Source organism: Silurus meridionalis, chromosome 24 (genome assembly GCF_014805685.1).
Source record: "Silurus meridionalis isolate SWU-2019-XX chromosome 24, ASM1480568v1, whole genome shotgun sequence".
NCBI lineage: Eukaryota > Metazoa > Chordata > Actinopteri > Siluriformes > Siluridae > Silurus > Silurus meridionalis.
In genome coordinates, this window is record NC_060907.1 from 20,756,272 (window position 1) to 20,783,491 (window position 27,220).

The window sequence follows — 27,220 nt, forward strand, 5'->3', positions numbered from 1 at the left end:
TCTTGCTTCAGTAAAGACATTTATTCTTTCTGTATGAGATTCCTGTCGGTAACGTTAATACTGATGGGTTCTATAGCAGTGGCATCCTAATGAAAGGTTAAGAGGTGGACTGGTTTAGGTAGAACATCGCTGAAGGTCTGAAATACATGACCTGAACCACAGCGCTGCTGAGTTCTGGATTGTGATTGGTCAAAAGGTATTGACTAATTCTCTATAACATCAGCTCTCACAGTATTTCCATCAGGAGAATAAGGAGATGCCAGTGAGGGAAGGAGTGTTTATAGCTGCTATAATGTAGGTAATGTAAATCCTATAAATGGATAAAAAGTAGATGATTGATGCTATTGCTCCAGTGGTCTGTCTTTCTTTCTTTTTCCAATGTACTGAATTCTGAATAATATTTGAAAGCAAACAGGGCTGAAGAGCAGCAAGAGCAGTTTTTTACGACATGGGGTTTGGCACAATACGGATTTGAAATGGACGGGAAAAGAGAGGAAAAGCAACAGAAGATGAAATGCTGCTGATTTGGTTTGGCTTGGAGCTGAAGGAATAACTCATCACGAGGTTTCACCGCACATCACTTTCTCTTACTCAGCATTTATTTGCTTTGGGTTTTTCACCACGTTGGAGGAGAGAACCAAATTAGCAGTGTGTTTAAGAAAGTGATGTGATTTAAGAGGATTACGTCATCATAATGTGAGAGGTGTTTATAATAGAGGAGGCATTTTGAAATCTTCAGTGAAACAGAGAGGAGACTGTCTATAGTACAGTCTAAACCTCATTCATTCATACACTACAGCAGATCTGCTTTTTGACTCACATATCGCGTATGAACCAGGGTTGCCAGATTTCAGCTGAATTTGTAATCATAAAAGTTTCCCTAAAACTTAGTTTCTCTTTTTTCCTAGTTGTTGTGTGGGGAAACACCCAACATACTCCTGATGTTCACACTTTATCAGCTCTAAAACCCCCTTTTCAGTGTTTACCATATTATCTTACACATTACAAAACTGTTCTATACGTCACTCTTACACACACACACACACACACCATCATCATCATCATCATCATCATCATCATCATCATCATCATCATCATCATCATTATCATCATCATCATGATCATGAGTAGTGTAAGCTTGGAGCAGCATAATGTGTGCCCCAGTGGGCCTCTTCTCTATTAGTGCTTGTTTGCTGCAGTTCTGTGTTTGACCACTAGGTCAATAAGCAGTAATAACTGTATGGAGTTAAACGAGGGCATAAGAGCGCTGATGTACAGTTACACAGCTGATGTGAACACTAGAGACAAATATCAATATCTTTAATAAATAAATAAAAACAAATAAATAATTAAATATACCAGTACTAAATGAACTTCTCCATTCCTGAGAAATAACCCTGTTTACATTATATATTTTGAGTATATTATATCTTAGGTTTTATTGTGATCCTGATGATTGGGTATTATTATCTCTGGTTAAACAAATCAAAGTGAATTAAATAAAAAGAAGGTGAGATGATAAAGTGAAAGAGTTTAAAATCACGGTCAATCCTGCTCACAGCTCAGACCTCAGTACAACAACCTACAGCATTCTGACAGGCGTAATGATGTTTTTGTCTATATCAGTGCTATAATAGCATCCCCAGCGTCCATGCAGCAGCTCATGTGCTATTACCCCAGTGCTGCTTCCATGGCAACTGTGTGGGGCAACAAATTAACCCTGGGGTTTTTACTGCAGAGCCATGGGAGGGGAACACACTGCGCTTAAAGTTTCCCTGTTAAAGGACTTTGTGTCAGATCATAGGACTAGTCAGTCTCTCTCTCTCTCTCTCTCTCTCTCTCTCACATTTAATCTGTCTTTAACTCTCTCTTGTTTCGCTAATTGGATGAACTAAATTAAGTAAACAGATTCAGTAAGTGGAAATGAGGACACACACACGCACGCACACACACACACACACACACACACACACACACACACTATGCTTTAACGTTCTATAATTTATATATATATATATATATATATATATATATATATATATATATATATATATATATATATATATATATATAAAAACACCTTTATTGAAAATCATTCCATTCTTGCTCTATATTTGCTGAACTCTTTTACATCAATAATAAAATCATTCACCAAAAAATATAGCAATTATAAATAAAATAAAGATTCTGTTTTCATAAAAACAAAAACAAAGATCAGTTGGTGAGCCTGAATTAAACAACAGGAAAATGATCAACAGCAGATTGACTGTTCCTGTGGCTATTTTGCTGTTATGATACTGGATAACTTTAATCTGTTTCTATAAGGGGCGTACGAAAGTATCGGCACACGTGAGTTTGTCGATATTTTGTTGCGCGATACTGTATCATCTCTCAAAACGCAATATTGTTTTTTTATTTTGTAAATCATACGAAATCCCGACCGCTACATAGATAACAGTCTTCTTATTTCTGAACATAAACAATAACAGGAAGTGCTAGCATAAGTGCACAGTATTAATGTTAGCATTAATATCCACCTGTTTCCTGTAAAATCTATTATGGGTCTAACTTTCACCAGAAGTAGCAGCAGCGGTGACTAACTGCAGTTTGTTTTTCAGGCAAGAAAATGTTAAAATGTCATTTACAAGCTTAGGATCAACACGTGCTGTTCGTGGATGTACTTATAATCAGATGAAGCTCAATTTGTAGCTTAATGACCTGCACTATAAACACAAAGCTAAAATCTTAGTGGACTGCACTTGTGAAAGTAAAGGACCTGCCTGTCTCTCTAAACTCGACTGCATTCTGCCTTTATACAAGAAATAATAGTCTTTCATACTCTTTATTTTCTTCACCATTGCAGCTTTTAGATGTAAAACACGAGTTTCATGCTTCGATTACTGGCCTAATACTAATCATATAATACAATCATCATCATCATCATCATCATCATCAATCCCACCTCATTTTACTGGTCTTTAATGACAATGTGCATATTTTTAAAAAAATTACTTAAAACAATTATAAGATACAATGATTTTCTTTTTAATTGTCTAATTTGGTCCAATGGTAGGGGAAGGTGTGAACCCCTGTTCAAAATCATTACAAATATAATTTTCAGAACAAAATCTAGAAGAAAATTGAAATGGAAGGATTCAGGATGCAGTTCAGGACTATTACATGATGCAGGGTTTGGGTTTAACATAAACACTTCCTGGAGATCTGCATTAAAAAAAGAGCTCCTGGTTATAATTCCACACATCATGACCCCCAAACTCCTGAGAACATTTCACTGTTTAATGGAACTTCTAATTAATCTCTAAATGAGCATTTTGTTACGATGAAAATAAATAAAATAAAGTCACTAAACTTGAGAACAGAGAGATTTGAGAAAGAGGGAGAGAGAGAGAGAGAGAGGCGTATGTCTTTTGTAATTGGCAGATGCAGTTTTAACAGGAGACTTTCCTTCCTAATTAGACCCCAGAGAGAGAAGGGTTAATTACTCCAGTTGCACAGAGAGAGGGGGAGAGGGGGAAAAAGAGAGCGAGAGAGAAAGAGAGAGAGGGAGAGAGCAAGAGAGAGAGAGCGAGAGAGAGGGAGAGAGCAAGAGAAAGAGAGCGAGAGAGAGAGGGAGAGAGAAAGGTCCTGTGAGTAATCATGTCTCGCTGAAGGAGATGTTTAATGAAGCGCTAAACAGGTAGAAAAGTCAGAAGCAAACACACAGACACCGTGAATATACATGTGAGCACACACACACCCCACACGCACACACACACACGCACACACACACACCCCACACGCACACACACACATGCACACACGCCGCCTGTCATTTGTGCATTTTGGGGAATAAATAAAGATTAATGTTGCATTCAGTACCAACTCTGGGTCATTATATTAATGAGATAAATATATTACACACACACACACACACACACACACACACACACACACACACACACTTTTTCCTTCAGGTTTAACCTGGTGTTTTTGACACATATTAGCGGAAATGTGTTTATTGTGATTCAGAACTGGAAAAAATTGAGTGAAAATAAAACGTTGCACAAAAAGAAACAAATAAAATTATTAACTAATCAAGCATTAATTTTACTGTGTCGGGTCTGTGTCATGTCTGTGTCATGTCTTTGTCTGGACTGTGTCGGGTCTGTGTCTGGACTGTGTCTGGACTGTGTCGAGTCTGTGTCATGTCTGTGTCGGGTCTGTGTCTGGACTGTGTCGGGTCTGTTTCTGGACTGTGTCTGGACTGTGTCGAGTCTGTGTCATGACTGTGTCGGGTCTGTGTCATGTCTGTGTCATGTCTGTGTCGGGTCTGTGTCTGACTGTGTCGGGTCTGTGTCATGTCTATGTCCGGACTGTGTCAGGACTGTGTCGGGTATGTCATGTCTGTGTCTGTGTCATGACTGTGTCGCGTCTGTGTCATGACTGTTTTGGTCTGTGTCATGACTGTGTCGGGTCTGTGTCATGACTGTGTCGGGTCTGTGTCCGGACTGTGTCATGTCTGTGTCATGTCTGTGTCGGGTCTGTGTCGGGTCTGTGTCGGGTCTGTGTCATGTCTGTGTCGGGTCTGTGTCATGTCTGTGTCGGGTATGTGTCATGTCTGTGTCGGGTCTGTGTCATGTCTGTGTCGGGGATGTGTCATGTCTGTGTCGGGTATGTGTCATGTCTGTGTCGGGTCTTTGTCAGGTCTGTGTCATGACTGTGTCGGGTCTTTGTCGGGTCTGTGTCGGGTATGTGTCATGTCTGTGTCATGTCTGTGTCGGGTCTGTGTCGGGTATGTGTCATGTCTGTGTCGGGTCTGTGTCATGTCTGTGTCGGGTCTTTGTCATGACTGTGTCGGGTCTGTTTCGGGTCTGTGTCATGACTGTGTCGGGTCTGTGTCATGACTGTGTCGGGTCTGTGTCCGGACTGTGTCCGGCTGTGTCCGGACTGTGTCATGTCTGTGTCGGGTCTGTGTCATGTCTGTGTCGGGTATGTGTCATGTCAGTGTCAGGACTGTGTCAGCACTGTGTCGGGTCTGTGTCATGTCTATGTCATGTCTGTGTCATGTCTATGTCCGGACTGTGGCGGGTCTGTGGCGGGTCTGTGTTGGGTATGTGTTGGGTATGTGTCATGTCTGTGTTGGGCCATTGTCATGCCTGTGTCGGGCCAGTGTCAGGTCTGTGTCTGAACTGTGGCGGGACTGTGGCAGGTCTGTGTCATGTCTGTGTCCAGACTGTGTCAGGACTGTGTCGGGTCTTTGTCAGGTCTGTGTCATGTCCGTGTCGGGTCTGTGGCAGGACTGTGCCATGTCTGTGTCATGTCTGTGTCGGGTCTGTGTCATGTCTGTATCATGTCTGTGTCGGGTCTGTGTCAGGACTGTGTCGGGTCTGTGTCGGGTCTGTGTCATGTCTGTATCATGTCTGTGTCCAGACTGTGTCAGGACTGTGTCGGGTCTGTGTTATTAGTTACAGTTATCCCAAAAATGAAGACCTCTGTAGATAGAATCAAGCAGGAGATCATACACACACACACACACTACAGATGGTTCATGGAGAGTGACACCTGTTCCCAGAGTCTAAAACTGAGCCTCCTGTCATTGCACAAGTTAATACACTTAAACATCATGTGTGTGTGTGTGTGTGTGTGTGTGTGTGTGTGTGTGTGTGTGTGTGTGTGTGTGTGTGTGTGTGCGAGAGAGAAACCTCCTTATTATGAATACATTTATTTTAATATTTTACTCTTCAGCTTGGCTGCATCTTGATTTTTCCAGATTTAGTAAAAGATCTGAATCATTTATTGGTTCCTTTTTTTCACTCTCCATATTTTGTCACCTGATCTGTCATCTTAGCGTCTTTCACCCACTGCCATGCAGCGATTTTGCCGCCGCCGCCGCGTATAAACGCCTGTATACAGTACACAGACGCACCAGCCAGATGCCAATTTTTCGAAAGAGAGACGTCTTAATGGAGCTGTCAATGAATTAATTAGATGTGCTAATGAGCTAACGGCAGCTCGCTCTAAATTAAATTAATGGCGTAATGCCTGCAGATAGCGTGAATTAGCATCCGATCCTGAATCTGATTCGCGGATGTGATGTGCAGGAAATGCATGAAGCTCACAAAACTCAAGACACTTTTAAATTAAAACGACTAATGAGAGAGGTGGAGGGAGAGACAGGAACCTCGCGGGGGGTGAACCATTTTTAATTAAAAATAAATACAAATTTCAAGACATAATTAAACTGTAAACGTTTTTATTTAAACGGATCGTTCACAAGCTACAATTTCAAGACCATTATTTAAATCTACTCTATAACCATCATAGTCTTGTGTGTGTGTGTGTGTGTGTGTGTGTGTAATCCCAGGGTCTCTCTCTGCCAGGAGCTAGCATCAGTTACAAACACCATCTGCTAGCTACAGGATCACCTGCTAGCAAACATTTAACCAGCACACCTGTGTACCCGTCACCTCCTGCAGCCTCGAGCACTCGCATCAAATCCGCTAACTATTCGTCCTGAAGCAGGAATTTTATTTATTGAACAAAAAATAAATGATAAAAAATTACAAATGTTAATTGCACAAATACGCGATAACCGAGTAAAAAAATCACGTTGTTCTAATTGCAATCAACACGTTCATGAACCCTGAACATCAGAATCCCAAAGAGAAGATGCTGATGCGGGTGTGTACTGAAACGACTGGAGCACAGAATTAGCAGCAGAAAATCCTCCACATTGAGTCTTTTATACGTCTAAAAGTAAAAGCATGAAAGGAAGGTTTGGGTCTCCGAGACGTTTTGTTTCCTCGAAACGAAGATAATGCACTTGTACGAAATTCACTCGTTAATGCCATTATGATAGAGCTAAGACGATTCGTCTGTTAATGTCACGTGTGTACACAAGACAATAACACAACACTGTAACTGCAGAGCAACCTGGATTAAGATCCGTTCTATCTGCTTGCTCTTCCTCACGTCTGCTGTAATCCCTTCCACAATACGTCCAAATATTCCACACAGCATCTTCAATAAACAATATGCTAACAATATGCTAACAAAACGCTAACAATACGCTAACAATAGCCAACTAAATCTATTCAAATCACAGAACTGACTTTTATACATTTATTTTCTAAAAAGGAGAGCATGCTTTTGTGAAACACACACACACACACACACACACACACAGACACACACACACACACACACACAAAAGCACGTTTCACACTTTGTTCTAATGAAAGGAATCTCTCAGAAAGATGTAATTGAGGACCACTCAAAAGCCTGATGTTTCCACACATCTGGATGTAGGACATTCCTGTATTGTTCCTGTGAAGTGAAACTGCCTGAGGTTCATACTGAATTCCTCACACGCATCTTAGAAACTTTAATAACACATGAAAAATCATGATAGTGTAATCAGAACTTAAAAACGGAATAATCAGTGTTTGTGTGTGTGTGTGTGTGTGTGTGTGTGTGTGTGTGTGAGAATTATTACAACATATTAATGCATATGAACTACATAATTACACACACACCACACTTTTGTAGGCAGCATTATTGAAAAACTACTCACTTACACACACACACACACACACACACACACACACACACACACACACACACACACACAGAGTGTACATGTATATCAGTATTGATGTACAGGGAGTGCAGAATTATTAGGCAAGTTGTATTTTTGAGGATTAATTTTATTTGAGGATTTAATTTGAACAACAACCATGTTCTCAATGAACACAAAAAACTCATTAATATCAAAGCTGAATATTTTTGGAAGTAGTTTTTAGTTTTAGCTATTTTAGGGGGATATCTGTGTGTGCAGGTGACTATTACTGTGCATAATTATTAGGCAACAACAAAAACAAATTCATACCCATTTCAATTATTTATTTTTACCAGTGAAACCAATATAACATCTCAACATTCACAAATATACATTTCTGACATTCAAAAACCAAACAAAAACAAATCAGTGACCAATATAGCCACCTTTCTTTGCAAGGACACTCAAAAGCCTGCCATCCATGGATTCTGTCAGTGTTTTGATCTGTTCACCATCAACATTGCGTGCAGCAGCAACCACAGCCTCCCAGACACTGTTCAGAGAGGTGTACTGTTTTCCCTCCTTGTAAATCGCACATTTGATGATGGACCACAGGTTCTCAATGGGGTTCAGATCAGGTGAACAAGGAGGCCATATCATTAGATTTTCTTCTTTTATACCCTTTCTTGCCAGCCACGCTGTGGAGTACTTGGGCGTGTGTGATGGAGCATTGTCCTGCATGAAAATCATGTTTTTCTTGAAGGATGCAGACTTCTTCCTGTACCACTGCTTGAAGAAGGTGTCTTCCAGAAACTGGCAGTAGGACTGGGAGTTCAGCTTGACTCCATCCTCAACCCGAAAAGGCCCCACAAGCTCATCTTTGATGATACCAGCCCAAACCAGTACTCCACCTCCACCTTGCTGGCGTCTGAGTCGGACTGGAGCTCTCTGCCCTTTACCAATCCAGCCACGGGCCCATCCATCTGGCCCATCAAGACTCACTCTCATTTCATCAGTCCATAAAACCTTAGAAAAATCAGTCTTGAGATATTTCTTGGCCCAGTCTTGACGTTTCAGCTTGTGTGTCTTGTTCAGTGGTGGTCGACTTTCTGCCTTTCTTACCTTGGCCATGTCTCTGAGTATTGCACACCTTGTGCTTTTGGGCACTCAGTGATGTTGCAGCTCTGAAATATGGCCAAACTGGTGGCAAGTGGCATCTTGGCAGCTGCACGCTTGACTTTTCTCAGTTCACGGGCAGTTATTTTGCGCCTTGGTTTTCCACACGCTTCTTGCGACCCTGTCGACTATTTTGAATGAAACGCTTGATTGTTCGATGATCACGCTTCAGAAGCTTGGCTATTTTAAGACTGCTGCATCCCTCTGCAATATATCTCACTATTTTTGACTTTTCTGAGCCTGTCAAGTCCTTCTTTTGACCCATTTTGCCAAAGGAAAGGAAGTTGCCTAATAATTATGCACACCTGATATAGGGTGTTGATGTCATTAGACCACACCCCTTCTCATTACAGAGATGCACATCACCTAATATGCTTAATTGGTAGTAGGCTTTCCAGCCTATACAGCTTGGAGTAAGACAACATGCATAACGAGGATGATGTGGTCAAAATACTCATTTGCCTAATAATTCTGCACTCCCTGTATTTAAATACACATTATGGAAAATTATGAAAGATGAGTGAATGACAATGATGTGAATCTCTCTCTCTCTCTCTCTCTCTCTCTCTCGCACACACACACACACACACACACACACACACACACAGAGTGTACATGTATATCAGTATTGATGTATTTAAATACACATTATGGAAAATTATGAAAGATGAGTGAATGACAATGATGTGAATCTCTCTCTCTCTCTCTCTCTCTCTCTCTCTCACACACACACACACACACACACACACACACACACACACACACAACACACACATATAACATGCTAATTATGCAGAGGAGTGTGAAAGCTCATCGAGCGGTAGGACTAATTAAACAGCATCATCTCATTTAAATTCATAATTAAACACTTGAGCGTAATCACACAAGCGACTTTCCGACTCCAGAGGAATCAATTAAAAGCGTTTGATTAATTAATTTATTCCAGAGACATTTGTCCCACTTCCTAATAAATGGATGCTTTGTAGCTGTATAATTTCCTCCACTCGTTTATCTCTCTCTCTCTCTCTCTCTCTCTCTCTCTCGCTCTCAGAATAAATGCAGGTCTGGATTATTAATGCTGCTTTCTGTGCTGTAGCAGTGAGGAAAAGAAAATAACTAATGACGTATGGAGTTTAGGAACATCTTTAGAGTCGTTTAAAACACACACACGCACACACACACACGAACACAAATGCACACACAGACACACACAAACACAAATGCGCACACACACACACACACACACACACACACACACACACACACACACACAAATGCACACACACCGAAGTGCCATAAGCTCCATGTCTTTCATTACTGTGGAGCAGTGAAGAATGAAAAACCTCTTTTGACGAACGAGTGTATGTGTGTGTTTGCATGAGTGTGTGTGCGTGTGTGTGTTTTTCCGAAGCCCTGCTCTAAACCCCAGTGGTCCCATTTACCTAGTGCAGTGTTCAGGTCTGTGATATTAATTAAGATAAATTCGGGCCGGTGCTGGGCGGCGCTGCTATCAGCCCATTTATCAACATTATCTTCATTATTTCTCGCGCAGCAGCAAAAATCCTCCCCCTCCCCCTCCCCCGAACGTCTTATTATTTATTAATATTCATCATTTAATAACAGCATTCGACTCTGTCCACAGAGGAACATCTCCCAGATAAACTACCGTGACCTCACATGTGCTGCTTCTCTCTCGCTCACACACACACACACACACACACACACACACACACACACACACACACACACACACAGCTCGTGTCTCTCAACATGGATGTGGGAGTTCAGTGAATACGTTGTTGTATACGTTGTTGGACATCTGGTCGGAAGGTTATGGGTTTAATCCCAGCACTAACATGATGTCACTGCTGGGCCCTTGATCAAGGCCCTTAACCCTCCATTGCACATATGTAGAACCGAGAGAACTGCTCTGGATAGAGAAGTCGCTCTGGATAAAGAAGTCGCTCTGGATAGAGAAGTCGCTCTGGATAGAGCAGTCGCTCTGGATAGAGAACTGGTCTGGATAGAGAACTGCCTCTCGATAGAGAAGTCGCTCTGAATAGAGAACTGCTCTGGATAGAGAAGTCGCTCTGGATAGAAAACTGCCTCTCGATAGAGAAGTCACTCTGGATAGAGAAGTCACTCTGGATAGAGAACTGCTCTGGATAGAGAACTTGCTCTGGATAGAGAACTGCCTCTCGATAGAGAAGTTGCTCTGGATAGAGAAGTCACTCTGGATAGAGAACTGCTCTGGATAGAGAAGTCACTCTGGATAGAGAACTGCCTCTCGATAGAGAAGTCACTCTGGATAGAGAACTGCCTCTCGATAGAGAACTGCTCTGGATAGAGAAGTCGCTCTGGATAGAGAACTGCTCTGGATAGAGAAGTCGCTCTGGATAGAGAACTGCCTCTCGATAGAGAAGTCGCTCTGGATAGAGCACTGCCTCTCGATAGAGAAGTTGCTCTGGATAGAGAAGTCAGTCTGGATAGAGAACTGCTCTGTATAGAGAACTGCTCTGTATAGAGAACTGCCTCTCGATAGAGAAGTCGCTCTGGATAGAGAAGTCACTCTGGATAGAGAACTGCTCTGATAGAGAACTGCTCTGGATAGAGAAGTCGCTCTGGATAGAGAAGTCGCTCTGGATAACGGCATCTGCAAAAATGCTGTAAGTACAAATGAAATAGGAGGATCTATTAGAAAGTTTGGAGATTCGCTCTGTTTATGAGAAAGCACCTTATTTATCTAAGTTTTTCACACAATCATCTTCCCCATGAACAGTAATACAGCGCCCTCTGTGTTCTTCTTCCTTCTTCAAAGGAAGCTGTTGTGTGATCTGAAGCGGATGAGAGTATTCCTGACTAAACACATTTCATTTCTTTCCCTCATTCATCTCTCTCTCTCTCTCTCTCTCTCTCTCTCTCCAGGTGAGGAGAGCTGAATTGACATTTTCTCCGCTCCTCCTCTCCCTGATCTCTCGCTGCTGTAATTTGGAATAATTAATGCTAACATTACTGCTGATAATTTAGCTACTTAATTAAACTCCCAGGACTTCATTAAGGCTGGGACGACATGCTGGTGTGTGTGTGTGTGTGTGTGTGTGTAACATGAAGTTAGTGTAGTGTGCTTTGACTTGATTGGATAATTGTTTGTGTCATTAGATCAGTGTACAGATGTAGAAACGTGCGTACAGATGTAGAAACGTGTGTAGAAACGTGCGTACAGATGGAGAAACGTGCGTACAGATGGAGAAACGTGTGTAGAAACGTGCGTACAGATGGAGAAACGTGTGTAGAAACGTGCGTACAGATGGAGAAACGTGTGTAGAAACGTGCGTACAGATGGAGAAAGCGTGTAGAAAGCGTGCGTACAGATGGAGAAAGCGTGTGTAGAAAGCGTGCGTACAGATGGAGAAACGTGTAGAAACGTGCGTACAGATGGAGAAACGTGTGTGAAAGCGTGCGTACAGATGGAGAAACGTGTGTAGAAAGCGTGCGTACAGATGGAGAAACGTGTGTAGAAACGTGCGTACAGATGGAGAAACGTGTGTAGAAATGTGCGTACAGATGGAGAAACGTGTGTAGAAATGTGCGTACAGATGAACTGAAGGATGAACATAAAGGAGGAATTTTGCAGCTGCTGAGAATTTACAATATACACAAAACATCTACTCTGAAACACCTCAAAACTGCTCCCAGCTGATTCCAGTTCTCGGTATCTGATCACGAACCCACTGAGGAGTTTAGACTGAGACAGAAATCTGATACTAGAACGTTTCTCATCACCGCTTTTTATATCAATCTGCCCCTTTTAGGTGATTTCATGTTGAGACATGAGACACGGAAATAATGCTTCAACCAGGTACTATCATCAGTTCCTCATGGACTCATGAACACGTCCATTAACCTTCATCACCTTTTAGCTTCTCAATAAAATGTAAAGACAAGGAACATGAGTAACACCAATAGGGGTATGATGAGGACATTATGAGGAGCATGATGAGGAGCATGATAAGGAACACGAAGAGGAACACGAAAAGGAGTATGAAGATGAACATGATGAGAAACACCTTGTCATTTATCTAAAGACTGTACACCTCTGACCTTCATACGCCACCATACGCTTTAACTTCTAAAGGCTATATTGGATGATACTGAACCTGTGTAGATATGATACTGATGTAGACCTAATTATGATGATGATGTGGAGAAGGAGTATTTTAAGTCCTGAACCTGGTAATGACCTACACACCTCACATATCAAATAATGAGTGATTCCATTCACACGCCGGTTTTTTTTTTGCCATTATATTTTATGTATAAATGTTCCAGGGCAGTCTGAAGAACCCTCTAAAGAACCCTCTGAGGAACCCCTGAGGAACCGTGTGTAATCTGCAGTAAAAGTAACGACTTTATTGCTAAGATACGGAGCTTTTACACATAAATACTCCACAGATTGGAAAATCATTAATTCAACTGCACGACATTGTGTGATTGGTGTTGAAGAAAGTGCGAGTGCAGACCAAGACCTTAAAATCCACACCAAATAAATCAGGAGGACAAAAAGAGCTGTGTGTTTCTTCTCCTCCCTCTGTGAGCAAGTTAACGTCTGTCTGTTTTACTAATCACTGTCCAAACGGTGGCCTGAAATATGTTTTCATTCATACATTATTCATGTGCATCGCTGCCAGTGTGGAACTTGGCTCGCGAGTCTGAACGCGACCATAACTCAGCGCGTGTTTGCCTTCTGCTCCGTGACCTCCTGCCTCACTCGGAGCACCAGCACCACTCATTAACCCCGAAAGCGTGGTGCTAAAAATTAGCTCCTGGTGTTCCTTATCATACTTCTACTTGTGTTCCTTTTCATACTCTCCTCGTTCTTGTGATCATCCTCCTACTCCTCTTTATATTCCTCCTCGTGTTCCTCCAGGAGCACAGTTCCTTCCGACAGTCACCCAGTGATGTGTAATGCTAACAAGATTAGCCAATAAAAATGCTCCCAGAGCTGAAGACTTTCCAACAGAGGCCTGTGTGATATTAACACGATTAACAAATAACTACGGATTAGAAGCAGCTCCACTGAACACCTCGGGAAAGAGGATCACGAGGATATGGAGAACATCAGCAGCAACGAGGAACATTTCAGACAAAATATTTAGAGAGGAGAACAAAAAAGCATTGGTGAACTGAATCACTGAAGTGTAGAGAGAAACAGAGATGGGGGTGGGGGGGGAGAGAGGGAGAGGATGTGGGAGAGAGAGAGAGGGAGGGATGGGGAGAGAGAGAGAGGAAGGGGGGAGGGGGAGAGAGAGAGAGAGGAGAGGAGAGAGGAAAGAGAGAGAGAGAGAGAGAGAGAGAGAGAGAGGAGAGAGGAAAAGAGGGAGAGAGAGAGAGAGAGAGAGAGAGAGAGAGAGAGAGAGAGAGAGAGAGAGAGGAAAGAGGGGAGAGAGAGAGAGGAGAGAGAGAGGAGAGAGAGAGAGAGAGAGAGAGGAGAGAGAGAGAGAGAGAGAGAGAGAGAGAGAAGAAAAGCGAGAGAATGATGATATAAACACAGAAATGGAGATTCCTGAATTTTAATTAAAATAAAGTTCACAGGGTGTTGAATCGGGGCGAGAGGTGTGTATTGGAGCTGGGATTCTGTTCAAGACTGTGTCCAGTGAACACACTCTTCTATCTTGGGGTGTGTGTGTGTGTGTGTGTGTGTGTGTGTGTGTAAGTAAAGGAAGGTTCCAAATCAGGTGTCCCATCATGCTGAGTGGGTTTGGGATTATCTGTGTTCTAATTAACACCTGGGCTGAGCAGGTGAGAGAAGGTCTGTCTCGGCTACATAACACACACACACACACACACACACACACACACACACACACACACACACACACACATAGCTGTACAGTGGACTCAGGCCAACACTTTGGCATGGAAGTCTCTATGTAACAGTCAGCAGGATTAAAGCAAGTGTGTGTGTGTGTGTGTGTGTGTGTGTAGTACATAACATCATATTTATTCAATGTAGGACCAGTGTGATGACACGATCTCCATGCATATGTAAATGTGTGTGTGTGTGTGTGTGTGTGTGTGTGTGTGTGTGTGTGTCAGTCTGAAAGAACAGAGGATTTATATAAATATCGATTCTCTCTCTCTATAGAAACATTGGCACGAGGAGGAACACAAGAAAGAATATGATGAACACAAGGAGGAACGTGATGAGGAACACAGAAAAAGAATATATATATATAAGTTCTCTATGTATATATAAATTTCTCACATTCTTCATTTGCTCAAGTTCTCCAGCCAGAACGTTCCTCAGAAGCTATACTCTGATAACAATGCCATTATTTTGATTGTTTTAAATTCAGACTGAAATTAAAACATCAGTAAAAAGAATCTGATGTCTATTTTTTGTAATAAACTTCTTTCACATAAAATGGTTTTATTTCCACTTTGTGTTGAAGTTCAAAACCCAACCGAGGTGTGAAGCGCGTGAGCCGTCTGGGAGTGGAGTCTGAGATCTCGTCTGTAGTCCAGACATAACTAAGAGAAGATATTGATGTACATATTGTATATGATCCTGAGCGCTGCCTTAAACATTACACCACTTTACAGTTCCACTTACATGAACATACTTCCTCTGCCCTGGGGGTTAATGTACACTCTTAAGTAGAGGTTCTAGGTCTTGATATAAGTGTGTAGCCTAAAGCTAAATGCTGGGTCAAAACTCAGGTTTATTTAAGGTGGAATGGTGCAGAAAACAAAAAACATCTAGTGAGCATGAGTTCCAGAGAGGAGGTTCTTCTACAGGAACTCACATGATCACTCTTTCAGCTGCGCTTAGCAGAAAGCCATCTCACAACATGTAGGACATCTCAGACGATGTTCACACAGGCAATATTTTTATATATTATATATTTTTATAGACATCAATTGAATAATCACTCAATCTCTCTGTTCTTATAAACTCCAGCTTCAGGAACATTCTCGTTATGAGAGCAATAATTCCTGATTAGCGTTAGCACGAGGGAAAAGAGACGCTTCCTCTGGCATGTGAGCTGCTTCTCTTCATTCGTTCATCTCATAAACAGTGTTCAGGTGAACAGGAGTCTGAAAGCAGTCTATCAGCTATTAGTTACCATTTAAATTGAACACCAAATAGCATGTAAATGGAACGTTACAGCATTACAGCATTACAGCATTAAGCACGAAGGCACTCGCGGCTGCAGAGCCTATCAGGCAACTCCAGGCAAGATGATACGATAAGCTGTAATCAATCAGGAGCATGTAGAGCTCCTTAAATGGACGGTGTAACCTCGCGCCAATTCAATCATCCAGCCTTAGAGGAAGGCCGCGCAGCCGAGTCCCGTAAGAGCGCGCGGCTCGGATATCGCCTAATCCCATCACGGGCGCGTGATGAAGTTCTACACAGCCGCTGGAAAGTCCAAACTAAACGATCGGAGGATTTTTTTAATATTGGAAAATTGTGGCATATTATATCATTCAATTTGTAAGAGAGGGAGAGGAAATGCGATTAGCCGCTGTAATGCGCTGTGGTGGAGAGAGGTGTCTCTGCTTCAAGCCAAAGCCAACAGAGGGGCTGTAATACGGCATGATTAACCATCTAATCGACTCAACTCAGGGAGGATCTGTCTTCATCTGCAGCAGACTACATGGCCTGAAATCAGATTAGCTCGGAAATCAGAGGATAGCGCACGGCTGAGAGAAGAGAGGAGGAGGAGGAGGAGGAGGAGGAGGAAGAAATACGATCAAACAGGAAAAGGAGCAAAAGAAAACGAACAAATTATGAGCACACTGACGCTAACGCTGAAGAAACGCTGAACACCAAGCTAACGAGGAAGTTCAAGACAAATATCTACTCGTACTGGGTGATGATGATGATGTCAGTACTGGGTGATAAAGATGATGATAATGATGATGATGTCAGTACTGGGTGATGAAGATGATGATAATGATGATGATGTCAGTACTGGGTGATGATGATGATGATGATGTCAGTACTGGGGGTGGTGATGATGATGATGATGATGATGATGATGATGTTGTCAGTACTGGGTGATGATGATGATGTCAGTACTGGGTGATGATGATGATGATGATGATGATGATGTCAGTACTGGGTGGTGGTGATGATGTCAGTACTGGGTGATGATGATGATGATGATGATGATGATGATGATGATGTCAGTACTGGGTGATGATGATGATGATGTCAGTACTGGGGGGTGATGGTGATGATGATGATGATGATGATGATGATGTCAGTACTGGGTGATGATGATGATGATGATGTCAGTACTGGGGGTGATGATGATGATGATGATGATGATGATGATGATGATGTCAGTACTGGGTGATGATGATGATGATGATGTCAGTACTGGGTGATGATGATGATGATATGATGTCAGTACTGGGTGGTGGTGATGATGTCAGTACTGGGTGATGATGATGATGATGATGTCAGTACTGGGTGATGAGGATGTCAGTACTGGGTGATAGTGATGATGATGTCAGTACTGGGTAATGATGATGATGATGATGATGATGATGATGATGATGGTGATGTCAGTACTGGGTGATGATAATGATGATGATGTCAGTACTGGGTGATGATGATGATGATGATGATGTCAGTACTGGGTGATGATGATGATGATGATGAGGATGTCAGTACTGGGTGATGATGATGATGATGATGATGATGATGATGTCAGTACTGGGTGATGATGATGATGATGTCAGTACTGGGGGGTGATGGTGATGATGATGATGATGATGATGATGTCAGTACTGGGTGATGATGATGATGATGATGTCAGTACTGGGGGGTGATGATGATGATGATGATGATGATGATGATGATGTCAGTACTGGGTGATGATGATGATGATGATGTCAGTACTGGGTGATGATGATGATGATGATATGATGATGTCAGTACTGGGTGGTGGTGATGTCAGTACTGGGTGATGATGATGATGATGATGTCAGTACTGGGTGATGAGGATGTCAGTACTGGGTGATAGTGATGATGATGATGTCAGTACTGGGTAATGATGATGATGATGATGATGATGATGATGATGATGATGGTGATGTCAGTACTGGGTGATGATAATGATGATGTCAGTACTGGGTGATGATGATGATGATGATGTCAGTACTGGGTGATGATGATGATGATGATGAGGATGTCAGTACTGGGTGATGATGATGATGATGATGTCAGTACTGGGTGATGATGATGATGATGATAATGAGGATGTCAGTACTGGGTGGTGGTGATGATGATGTCGTCAGTACTGGGTGGTGGTGGTGATGATGATGTCAGTACTGGGTGGTGGTGATGATGATGATGTCAGTACTGGGTGATGGTGATGATGATGATGTCAGTACTGGGTGGTGGTGATGATGTCAGTACTGGGTGATGATGATGATGATGATGTCAGTACTGGGTGATGATGATGTCAGTACTGGGTGATTATGATGATGATGATGTCAGTACTGGGTGATGGTGATGATGATGATGATGTCAGTACTGGGTGGTGGTGGTGATGATGATGATGATGGTACTGGGTGGTGGTGGTGGTGATGTGTCATGCATAAAGTTGTTTAGACAGAAATAAAACAAAACCACAAACATTTTCTATGACATTCATTCTCTCTCACACACACACACACACACACACACACACACACACACACACACACACACACAGTAAGCGATAATTATGCTTTGACGATGTATGTCTGGGAATTTGATCATTTTTCAGAGAGAAACGCATAACAAATAGTCCACGCTCTCTGAAACTCACGCCAATACTCATGATTCACGAGCTCTGAGTGAAAAAGCAGTGCCACATCGAATTATATATCACTTTCTCCTCTCTCACACACACACACACACACTCACACACACACACACACACACACACACACACACACACACACACACACACACACACACCACACAGCGTGGAGCCTCAGACGCAGGCAGAAGCCAGTGCAGTAAAACAGAAAGAACTCACACTGTGCATGACTTTAATCGTGTCCAGGAAGACACACGGAGACAACACAGGAGACAAATGATGAAACCTGTTCCTGAACAGAAGAACAAGCCCCTGAGTGAACTTCACTGACCAGCAGGCCAAGACAAAACGCCAGCATATGGCCTTCCAAATATCACTGTCTCCCAATGCACACACCCATATACACACGCCCCATACACACACCCCAAGAGAAAGGCACGCCCATACACACACCCCAAGAGGAGGACACACCCCGTACACACACCCCAAGAGAAAGGCACGCCCTATACACACACCCCATTCACGCCCCATACACACACCCCAAGAGAAAGGCACGCTATACACACACCCCATTCACGCCCCATACACACACCCCAAGAGAAAGGCACGCGCTATACACACACCCCAAGAGGAGCACACACCCCAAGAGGAGGACACACCCCGTACACACACCCCAAGAGAAAGGCACGCCTATACACACACCCCATTCACACCCCATACACACACCCCAAGAGAAAGGCACGCCTATACACACACCCCATTCACGCCCCATACACACACCCCAAGAGAAAGGCCGCCTATACACACACCCCATTCACGCCCCAAGAGAAAGGCACACCCTATACACACACCCCATTCACGGCCCAGACACAAGCCCCAAGTGGAGGGCAGGCGCCATAAACATGCCTCAGGAGGAGGGCACACCCTATACACACACCCAAAGAGGAGGACACACCCTGTACACACACCCCAAGAGGAGGACACACCGTACACACACCCCAAGAGGAGGACACACCCCGTACACACACCCCAAGAGGAGGACACACCTGTACACACACCCCAACAGGAGGACACACACCCCAACAGGAGGACACACACCCCAACAGGGGACACACACCCCAACAGGGGACACACCCCAACAGGGGACACACACCCCAACAGGGGGACACACCCCGTACACACACCCCGTACACACACCCCAACAGGAGGACACACACCCCAACAGGAGGACACACATCATACACACCCCCTAAGAGCAGGACACGCCCCGTACACACGCCCCAAGAGGTGGACACGCCCCAAGAGGAGGACATGCCCCGTACACACGCCCCAAGAGGAGGACACGCCCTATACACACGCCCCAAGAGGAGGACATGTCCTGTACACACACCCCAAAAGGAGGACACACCCCAAGAGGAGGACACGCTACAAGAGGAGGACACGCCCCAAGAGGACACACGCCCCAAGAGGACACACGCCAAGAGGAGGACACACCCCATACACACGCTCCAAGAGGAGAACACGCTCCAAGAGGAGGACACACCCCATACACATGCCCCAAGGTAAGACACGCCCCAAGGGAGGACACACCCCATACACACGCCCCAAGGGAGGACACACCCCATTCACACGTCCCATGCACACACACACACACCCCATACACACTCCCTTATACACACACTTCACACATGCCCCAGGAGGAGGGCATGCCCCATACACACACCCCATACACTCCCTTATACACACCCCATACACACCCCTTATACACCCACACACACCCCATACACACACCCCTTATACACCCACACACCCCACACACCCCAAACCACACGCCCCACACACCCCTTATACACACACACCCCATACACTCCCTTATACACACCACACACCCCATACACACCCCACACACACTCCCTTATACACCCACACACACCCCATACACTCCCCACACACTCCCTTATACACCCACACACCCCATACACACCCCATACACACTCCTTAAGCCCCAAGGAGGACACACCCCACACACACACCCCATACACACACCCCAACAGGAGGACACACACCCCAACAGGAGGACACATCATACACACCCCTAAGAGCAGGACACGCCCGTACACACGCCCCAAGAGGTGGACACGCCCCAAGAGGAGGACATGCCCGTACACACGCCCCAAGAGGAGGACACGCCTATACACACGCCCCAAGAGGAGGACATGTCCTGTACACACACCCCAAGGAGGACACACCCCAAGAGGAGGACACGCTACAAGAGGAGGACACGCCCCAAGAGGACACACGCCCCAAGAGGACACACGCCAAGAGGAGGACACACCCCATACACACGCTCCAAGAGGAGAACACGCCCCAAGAGGAGGACACACCCCATACACATGCCCCAAGGTAAGACACGCCCCAAGGGAGGACACACCCCATACACACGCCCCAAGGAGGACACACCCCATTCACACGTCCCATGCACACACACACACACCCCATACACACTCCCTTATACACACACTTCACACATGCCCCAGGAGGAGGGCATGCCCCATACACACACCCCATACACTCCCTTATACACACCCCATACACACCCCTTATACACCCACACACACCCCATACACACACCCCTTATACACCCACACACCCCACACACCCCAAACCACCGCCCCACACACTCCCTTATACACACCCCACACACCCCATACACACTCCCTTATACACCCACACACACACCCCACACACACCCCTTATACACCCACACACACCCCATACACTCCCCACACACTCCTTATACACACCACACACACCCCATACACACCCCATACACTCCTTAAGCCCCAAGGGACACACCCCACACACGCCCCAAGGGAGGACACACCCCACACACGCCCCAAGGGAGGACACACGCCCCAAGGAGGACACACCCCATACACACGCCCCAAGGGAGGACACACCCCATACACATGCCCCAAGGAGGACACACCCCATACACACGCCCCAAGGAGAACACACCCCAAGGAGGACACACCCCATACACACGTCCCATGCACACACCCCACACACACCCCAAACACTCCCTTATACACACACTCCACACACATGCCCCAGGAGGAGGGCATGCCCCATACACACACCCCATACACACTCCCTTATACACACCCCACACACACCCCCATACACACTCCCTTATACACACCCCACACACACGCCCCACACACACCCCCTTATACACACCCCACACACATGCCCTGCATATACACACACACACACGACCCACACATGCACACACCTCATACACTTCCCCATATTCATGCCCTGTACACTGAAGCTACTAGAATGCACTTTTTAAACATTGTATCTCCAGTTCTCTTTACAGAACATTCCCGAGTGAGAGATCACTGATGCAAGATGGAAAAAGTGAAAGGGGGAGGAGCTCTAAAGGGTCCGTAAATATCTGGCAATCATCCCAACATTCACTTCACGTCTTTCCAAATATCAAAAAATCAGGGACATGTCATAATAAGGTCTGCGTGTGTGTGTGTGTGTGTGTGTGTGTGTGTGTGTGTGTGTGTGTGTGTGTGTGTGTTGGATGGGGGGGCGGGGTTGGTGAACACAGACCGTCTCTACAGGTAATTTCTAATGTCTTTTCCAGAAATCTTTACACACACAATGTGGATTACAGTGAAGTGTGTGTGTGTGTGTGTGTGTGTGTGTGTGTGTGTGTGTGTGTGTTCGAGGGCTATGGGTCAGAATAGATGCCACTGTTCGAGTACACTTACAAACACTTACACTTACACACACACACACACACACACACATTTATATACTTTAACACTTCTACATTAATACTCCTACACACTTTTACACACAGTTTGTTTAAACATTCACTCATTTTCTTGTTGTATAATTTCAGGTCACGTTTAAACGTAAAAACAAAAATGTTTCTCACTTCTGCAAACACCAACATCTTAAACCTACAAATTGCCACTTATTTATTGATTGACTTCTTGAATGACTTTATTAATTTTATCTACAGATTAATTAAATAAACATCAAACAGGACATTTATTACCGACGTGATTCCGAGTCCTGCAGCAGCTCCACAACACAACACAACTTTTCCCTAAACAAACTGTAGAGCAGCTGCTGAAGGACATCACCTGATAATGTATTACTGCTATTATTATTATTATTATTAATACGAATCATGATGATTTGTAATTATTGTTTGTTATAATTTTATTATAATTGTTGATTATGAAAATTGTTTATTATCATTAATATAATTTAGTATCATAATTATTATGTTTGTTTTAATATTATTTTTAGTTAATATTATTTATCATGATGATCTTTTGTAATTATTGTTGTCTAATTATAATTGTATTATTATTGCTTAAGATTCTAATGACAGTTATTGTTTATTACTTTAATAAGAATAATTATTTTATTATATCACTTATCATATGATGATCATGTAATTAAATTATTATCCAGGTTGTTGTGTTTTATATCTAATTTTCCAGAATATTTTTATTATTGTTTCCATTTAAAAGATCTGATGAGATTTAAATTTTGTAAACTCCCTGATCCTGATCTTCTCTCAGCTCTCACAGTTTTCACTACTTTTACGCCCTTTAACATTCCAGTTCATTTCCAGGTTTAATAATGTTTTTTTGTTTTTGTTTTTTTTTTTAAATCAACTTAAATATAATTAAGAAAAATTCTTTTTCTCAAACCTTCCAAAATATGATGTTAAAACCAGCTGCAGTGTCTTCGTTCTGCTCAGATTTTAGATACAGGACTCGACCTCGTCTCCACCAATAATCATATCAAAAAGTATTTTCTGAAAAACTTTATTGATCCTCGTACACATTATTTTACATTTAGTTACAACTTTCTTTTTAAAACAAATGGCACAAATTTTTATCACTAGTATCCCGTAATCTCATCTAAAATTCATCTTTAATACATTTTTATATGAATAATTTAATGGGGAAAAACGGACACACAAATTCTATTTACATTCCACATATTTACAATAAAAATTAGCTTCAAACCAATTTACACCGTGTGTGTGTGTGTGTGTGTGTGTGTGTGTGTGTGTGTGTGTGTGTGTGTGTGTATACAGCACTCAGAGCCGCTCCTGTGTAGTGTAAGATCCTGACTGCCCCCTGCCGTTCTCAGGCTGTAATAAGGATCTGGTCTCTGTAAAAAGCCTTTAACACTCAGTGGAAGAGAACGTTGTGCTTTTTTTTCTTCATTTTCACTACAGAAACATCTCTGGTCATTTCTGGTCTGATCTTTTGCTTGGTTTAGTAGAAGACAGTAGTTATTCCACCTAAATCCCTTCCTGAAATAATATAGAATCTCTAAAAGTGTGTTAAAGACAGGAGCTCATATTCACCTTAACAGCTATAAAACACACATGAATCAATTCGCTGGAGAAGAAAATCTCAAACATCTGTAAATTCCAAATCCTTCACAGCGACATCAAATATTCTCAGAGGCTTCGTGCTTACTCTTCCTCCAGAACAATCTGGACATGGGCGACCTTTTCTTCTTTTCTTTCTTTATGTCTGTTAGCAGAAATACAATTATCTTTAATTAAAAAAAAAAAAATCTCTTTTTTCTCATTCATTTAATCAACCTTCCCAACTCTTAAGACAGGGTTAAACTCCGCCCACTCCAGGGCGTGTCTCTCTAAAAACACTCACTTTCTTTTTATACCTAAATAAAAGAAATACACACAAATTTCAAAAATTCATGTTCATTGACATTTTTCCCCTTAAAAATTTTTAGATTCAAATTAAATATTTTTTATCAAATAATTCTTATTTCACTAATGTTTAAATACTATAATGTATGGACATTTGCACACACACACACACACACACACACACACACACACACACACACACACACACACACACACACACACACACACACACACACACACACACACACACACACACACTTTTCCTATGTTTCTCTGAAACATCATCCAGAGATCTGGGGATATTATATTATAAAGTTTACAGGTTAACATTTTTTCCATTAGCTGAACAATAAATAAAGGGTTCATATAATAAATCTAAATAAAATCCAAACTGAGATGTATGTAGAATTTAGACATTTTTCCCCTTTAAAATAAAAGAATTTAAAAATTCAAATGTGAAACAAATGCAGTTTATAAATAATTTTCATTTTACACTCAGTCTCAATTCTATTCACCTTCTATTTTATTATAAAATCAAATAAACCATTTATATTCCACTAATGAATAAACAAACATTCACACAGTATTTTCACTGTTTATAATTATATTAAAAGTTTACGGGTTTAATGTTTCCATCAGATGAAGAATAAATAAAAGGTTAAAACCTGAACAGAACCCCGAGAGATTCTTCACTTCTACACCAAAAAACATTGTTCATCAGAGTTTATAGTTGAGGAGGAGGTTATTTTTTTTTCTGTCATGTGTAAAATCTGACCTTCAAAGACACAAGAGGAAAATTTATATTTAATATTTAATATTAAAGTAATATTTCATCTGAGGAGCAAAAAAAAAGCAGCTTTTAAAACATTGTGTTTAAAATCATGAATTGCAAATGCTGCTGACTTTTTCCCCTCGTCTCTGCCACGACTTAATTGGCTTGGTGAATTATACCTCATCACTTGTACGTGTGTGTGTGTGTGTGTGTGTGTGTGTGTGTGTGTGTGTGTGTGTGTGTATCAGCACTAAAACATGTGCAAGTCACGCAGTGTGGAGCGACTCGGCTACTCTCCATTAGCGCTCATTACATCAAAATGGAAGGCAGAACGTCCCTGTAATTCACGTCCTGGCCTTTTATAAAAACACTGAATACATAAACACACACACACACACACACACACACACACACACACACACACACACACACACACACACACACACAAAGGCGAGGGGCAGCAGGAGTATCAGCACTTCCTGTAAAGAAACTTCAGGGTTTTGTTCTACGTTGGTAACAGAACAAAGCTCCACACGGAGACTCAGGAACATTAAACTCTCTCTCAGTTTCACTCTGGAATCAAAACTCAGGAATCACCAGTTTTCTCAACCGCACGCCAGCACGAAAAATATTATCCAGAATATTAAGGTTTCATACTGATACTACACTTACAATCTACATACATAAATAATTCAATAAACAGAACCAAAACATAATGATGGGGGTGAGATAAAAAAATATATATATATAATATTTATTTCATTTTATTGTAATAATCTTATTTTATACCTTTATTTGATTTTTTTATTCTTATTTCTCCATTTTTCCCTTATATTCAATTCTCTTTTATTTCAAGGAGAGGGTCATAACGAAAACCAATCACTGATGAGGATCCTGTAACCACAACTCACCTTCACACACACACACACACACACACACGCACACGCGCCCGCACACACGCCCGCACACACGCCCGCACACACACACACACGCACACACGCAGTGGATGAAGTGCACAAACCATGTATTTGAGTAAAAGTAGAGACACTCAGTAAAATGTGACTCCAGTAAAAGTTGTTGAGTAAAAAATTAAATATTTGAAGAATTTATTTCTTCTTTATATAAAATCAGAACCTCTTTGATCACTTGTGTGAATTCGATGGTGATCAGGGAAATGCAGAGAGTGCAGGTGAGAGGTGCAGACTGATCTCCACTTACCCAAATCCTGCATCATCTTATTTAACTGCTCATCCTCCTCTTCCTCTCTGTACACACACACACACACACACACACACACACACACACACACACACACACGGGTCAGTAACACAGCAGAGGAACTTCCTGTCTGTGATTCAGGTGCTTCACTTGGTCACAGTATAATAACTGGAGGTCGAGTGATAGTGGACATTTCAACAAACTTTATGTAAATCAGTACTGAACTTCATCACAAAAATAAACAGAACTAAATAATGAAAAAGTTCTGATTAAATCTATAAATAAAGATGAAAATATTCATTAATAAATGTAATTATATAATAAATATAATATAGCGCTCTCATGCGTCTCACGTGTATATTTAAAGAATAAAAGAGAAATATGGTGTCAGTGAAACGCCTCTAGAGGGCACTCTCAAAGACATCAGACTGGAAGCCAAAACCACTAACGGTATTGATTTTTGCAGATGCTTTATAGATCCAGTGATCAACTATCAGTGCTGATTAATCAGTCGACTTCTAATCAATCAGAGCTAATAAGGGGAGGTGGTAGTTCAGTGGTTAAAACTCTAGTTTACTGATCAGAAGGTCAGGGGCTCATGCCCCAGTATTACCAAGCTGCCACTGTTGGGGCCCTTGAGCAAGGCCCTTAACCTTCTGTGTTTTAGAGGTGCTGTAACAGGGCTTGAAGATGAAAAGAAAGAATTTCACTGTGCTGTAATGCACAAGTCACAAGAATAATCACTTTTCTTTATTTATTTTGTTCTGTTATTTTGAGTCTCCAGTGTCGGTGCACAACAAACTACACACAACAAACTACACACAACAAAGACGTGTGAGGGATTGAGTGCTAAACATTTCATCATGTGAAGTGCAACTATAAATGGATAAAAAAGGATCCAGAGCGACTTACAATTCTCTTATTCATACACCTGAGCAGTTGAGGGTTAG

At 42.4% G+C, this 27,220-nt stretch overlaps 1 protein-coding gene across 1 annotated transcript in view; it reads right to left on the reverse strand.

Moving 5' to 3' along the window:
- Window positions 1-23,401: 23,401 nt before the first annotated feature.
- Window positions 23,402-27,220, reverse strand: part of micall2b (mical-like 2b) — an 18,252-nt gene continuing 14,433 nt past the window's right edge. Inside the window, exons 17-18 of the mRNA XM_046837283.1 lie at window positions 26,271-26,317; window positions 23,402-24,140 (exon numbers count right to left, since the gene is read on the reverse strand). Coding sequence (XP_046693239.1) covers window positions 24,055-24,140; window positions 26,271-26,317 — 133 coding nt within the window. The 3' untranslated portion in view covers window positions 23,402-24,054. The remainder of the gene's footprint in view (window positions 24,141-26,270; window positions 26,318-27,220) is intronic.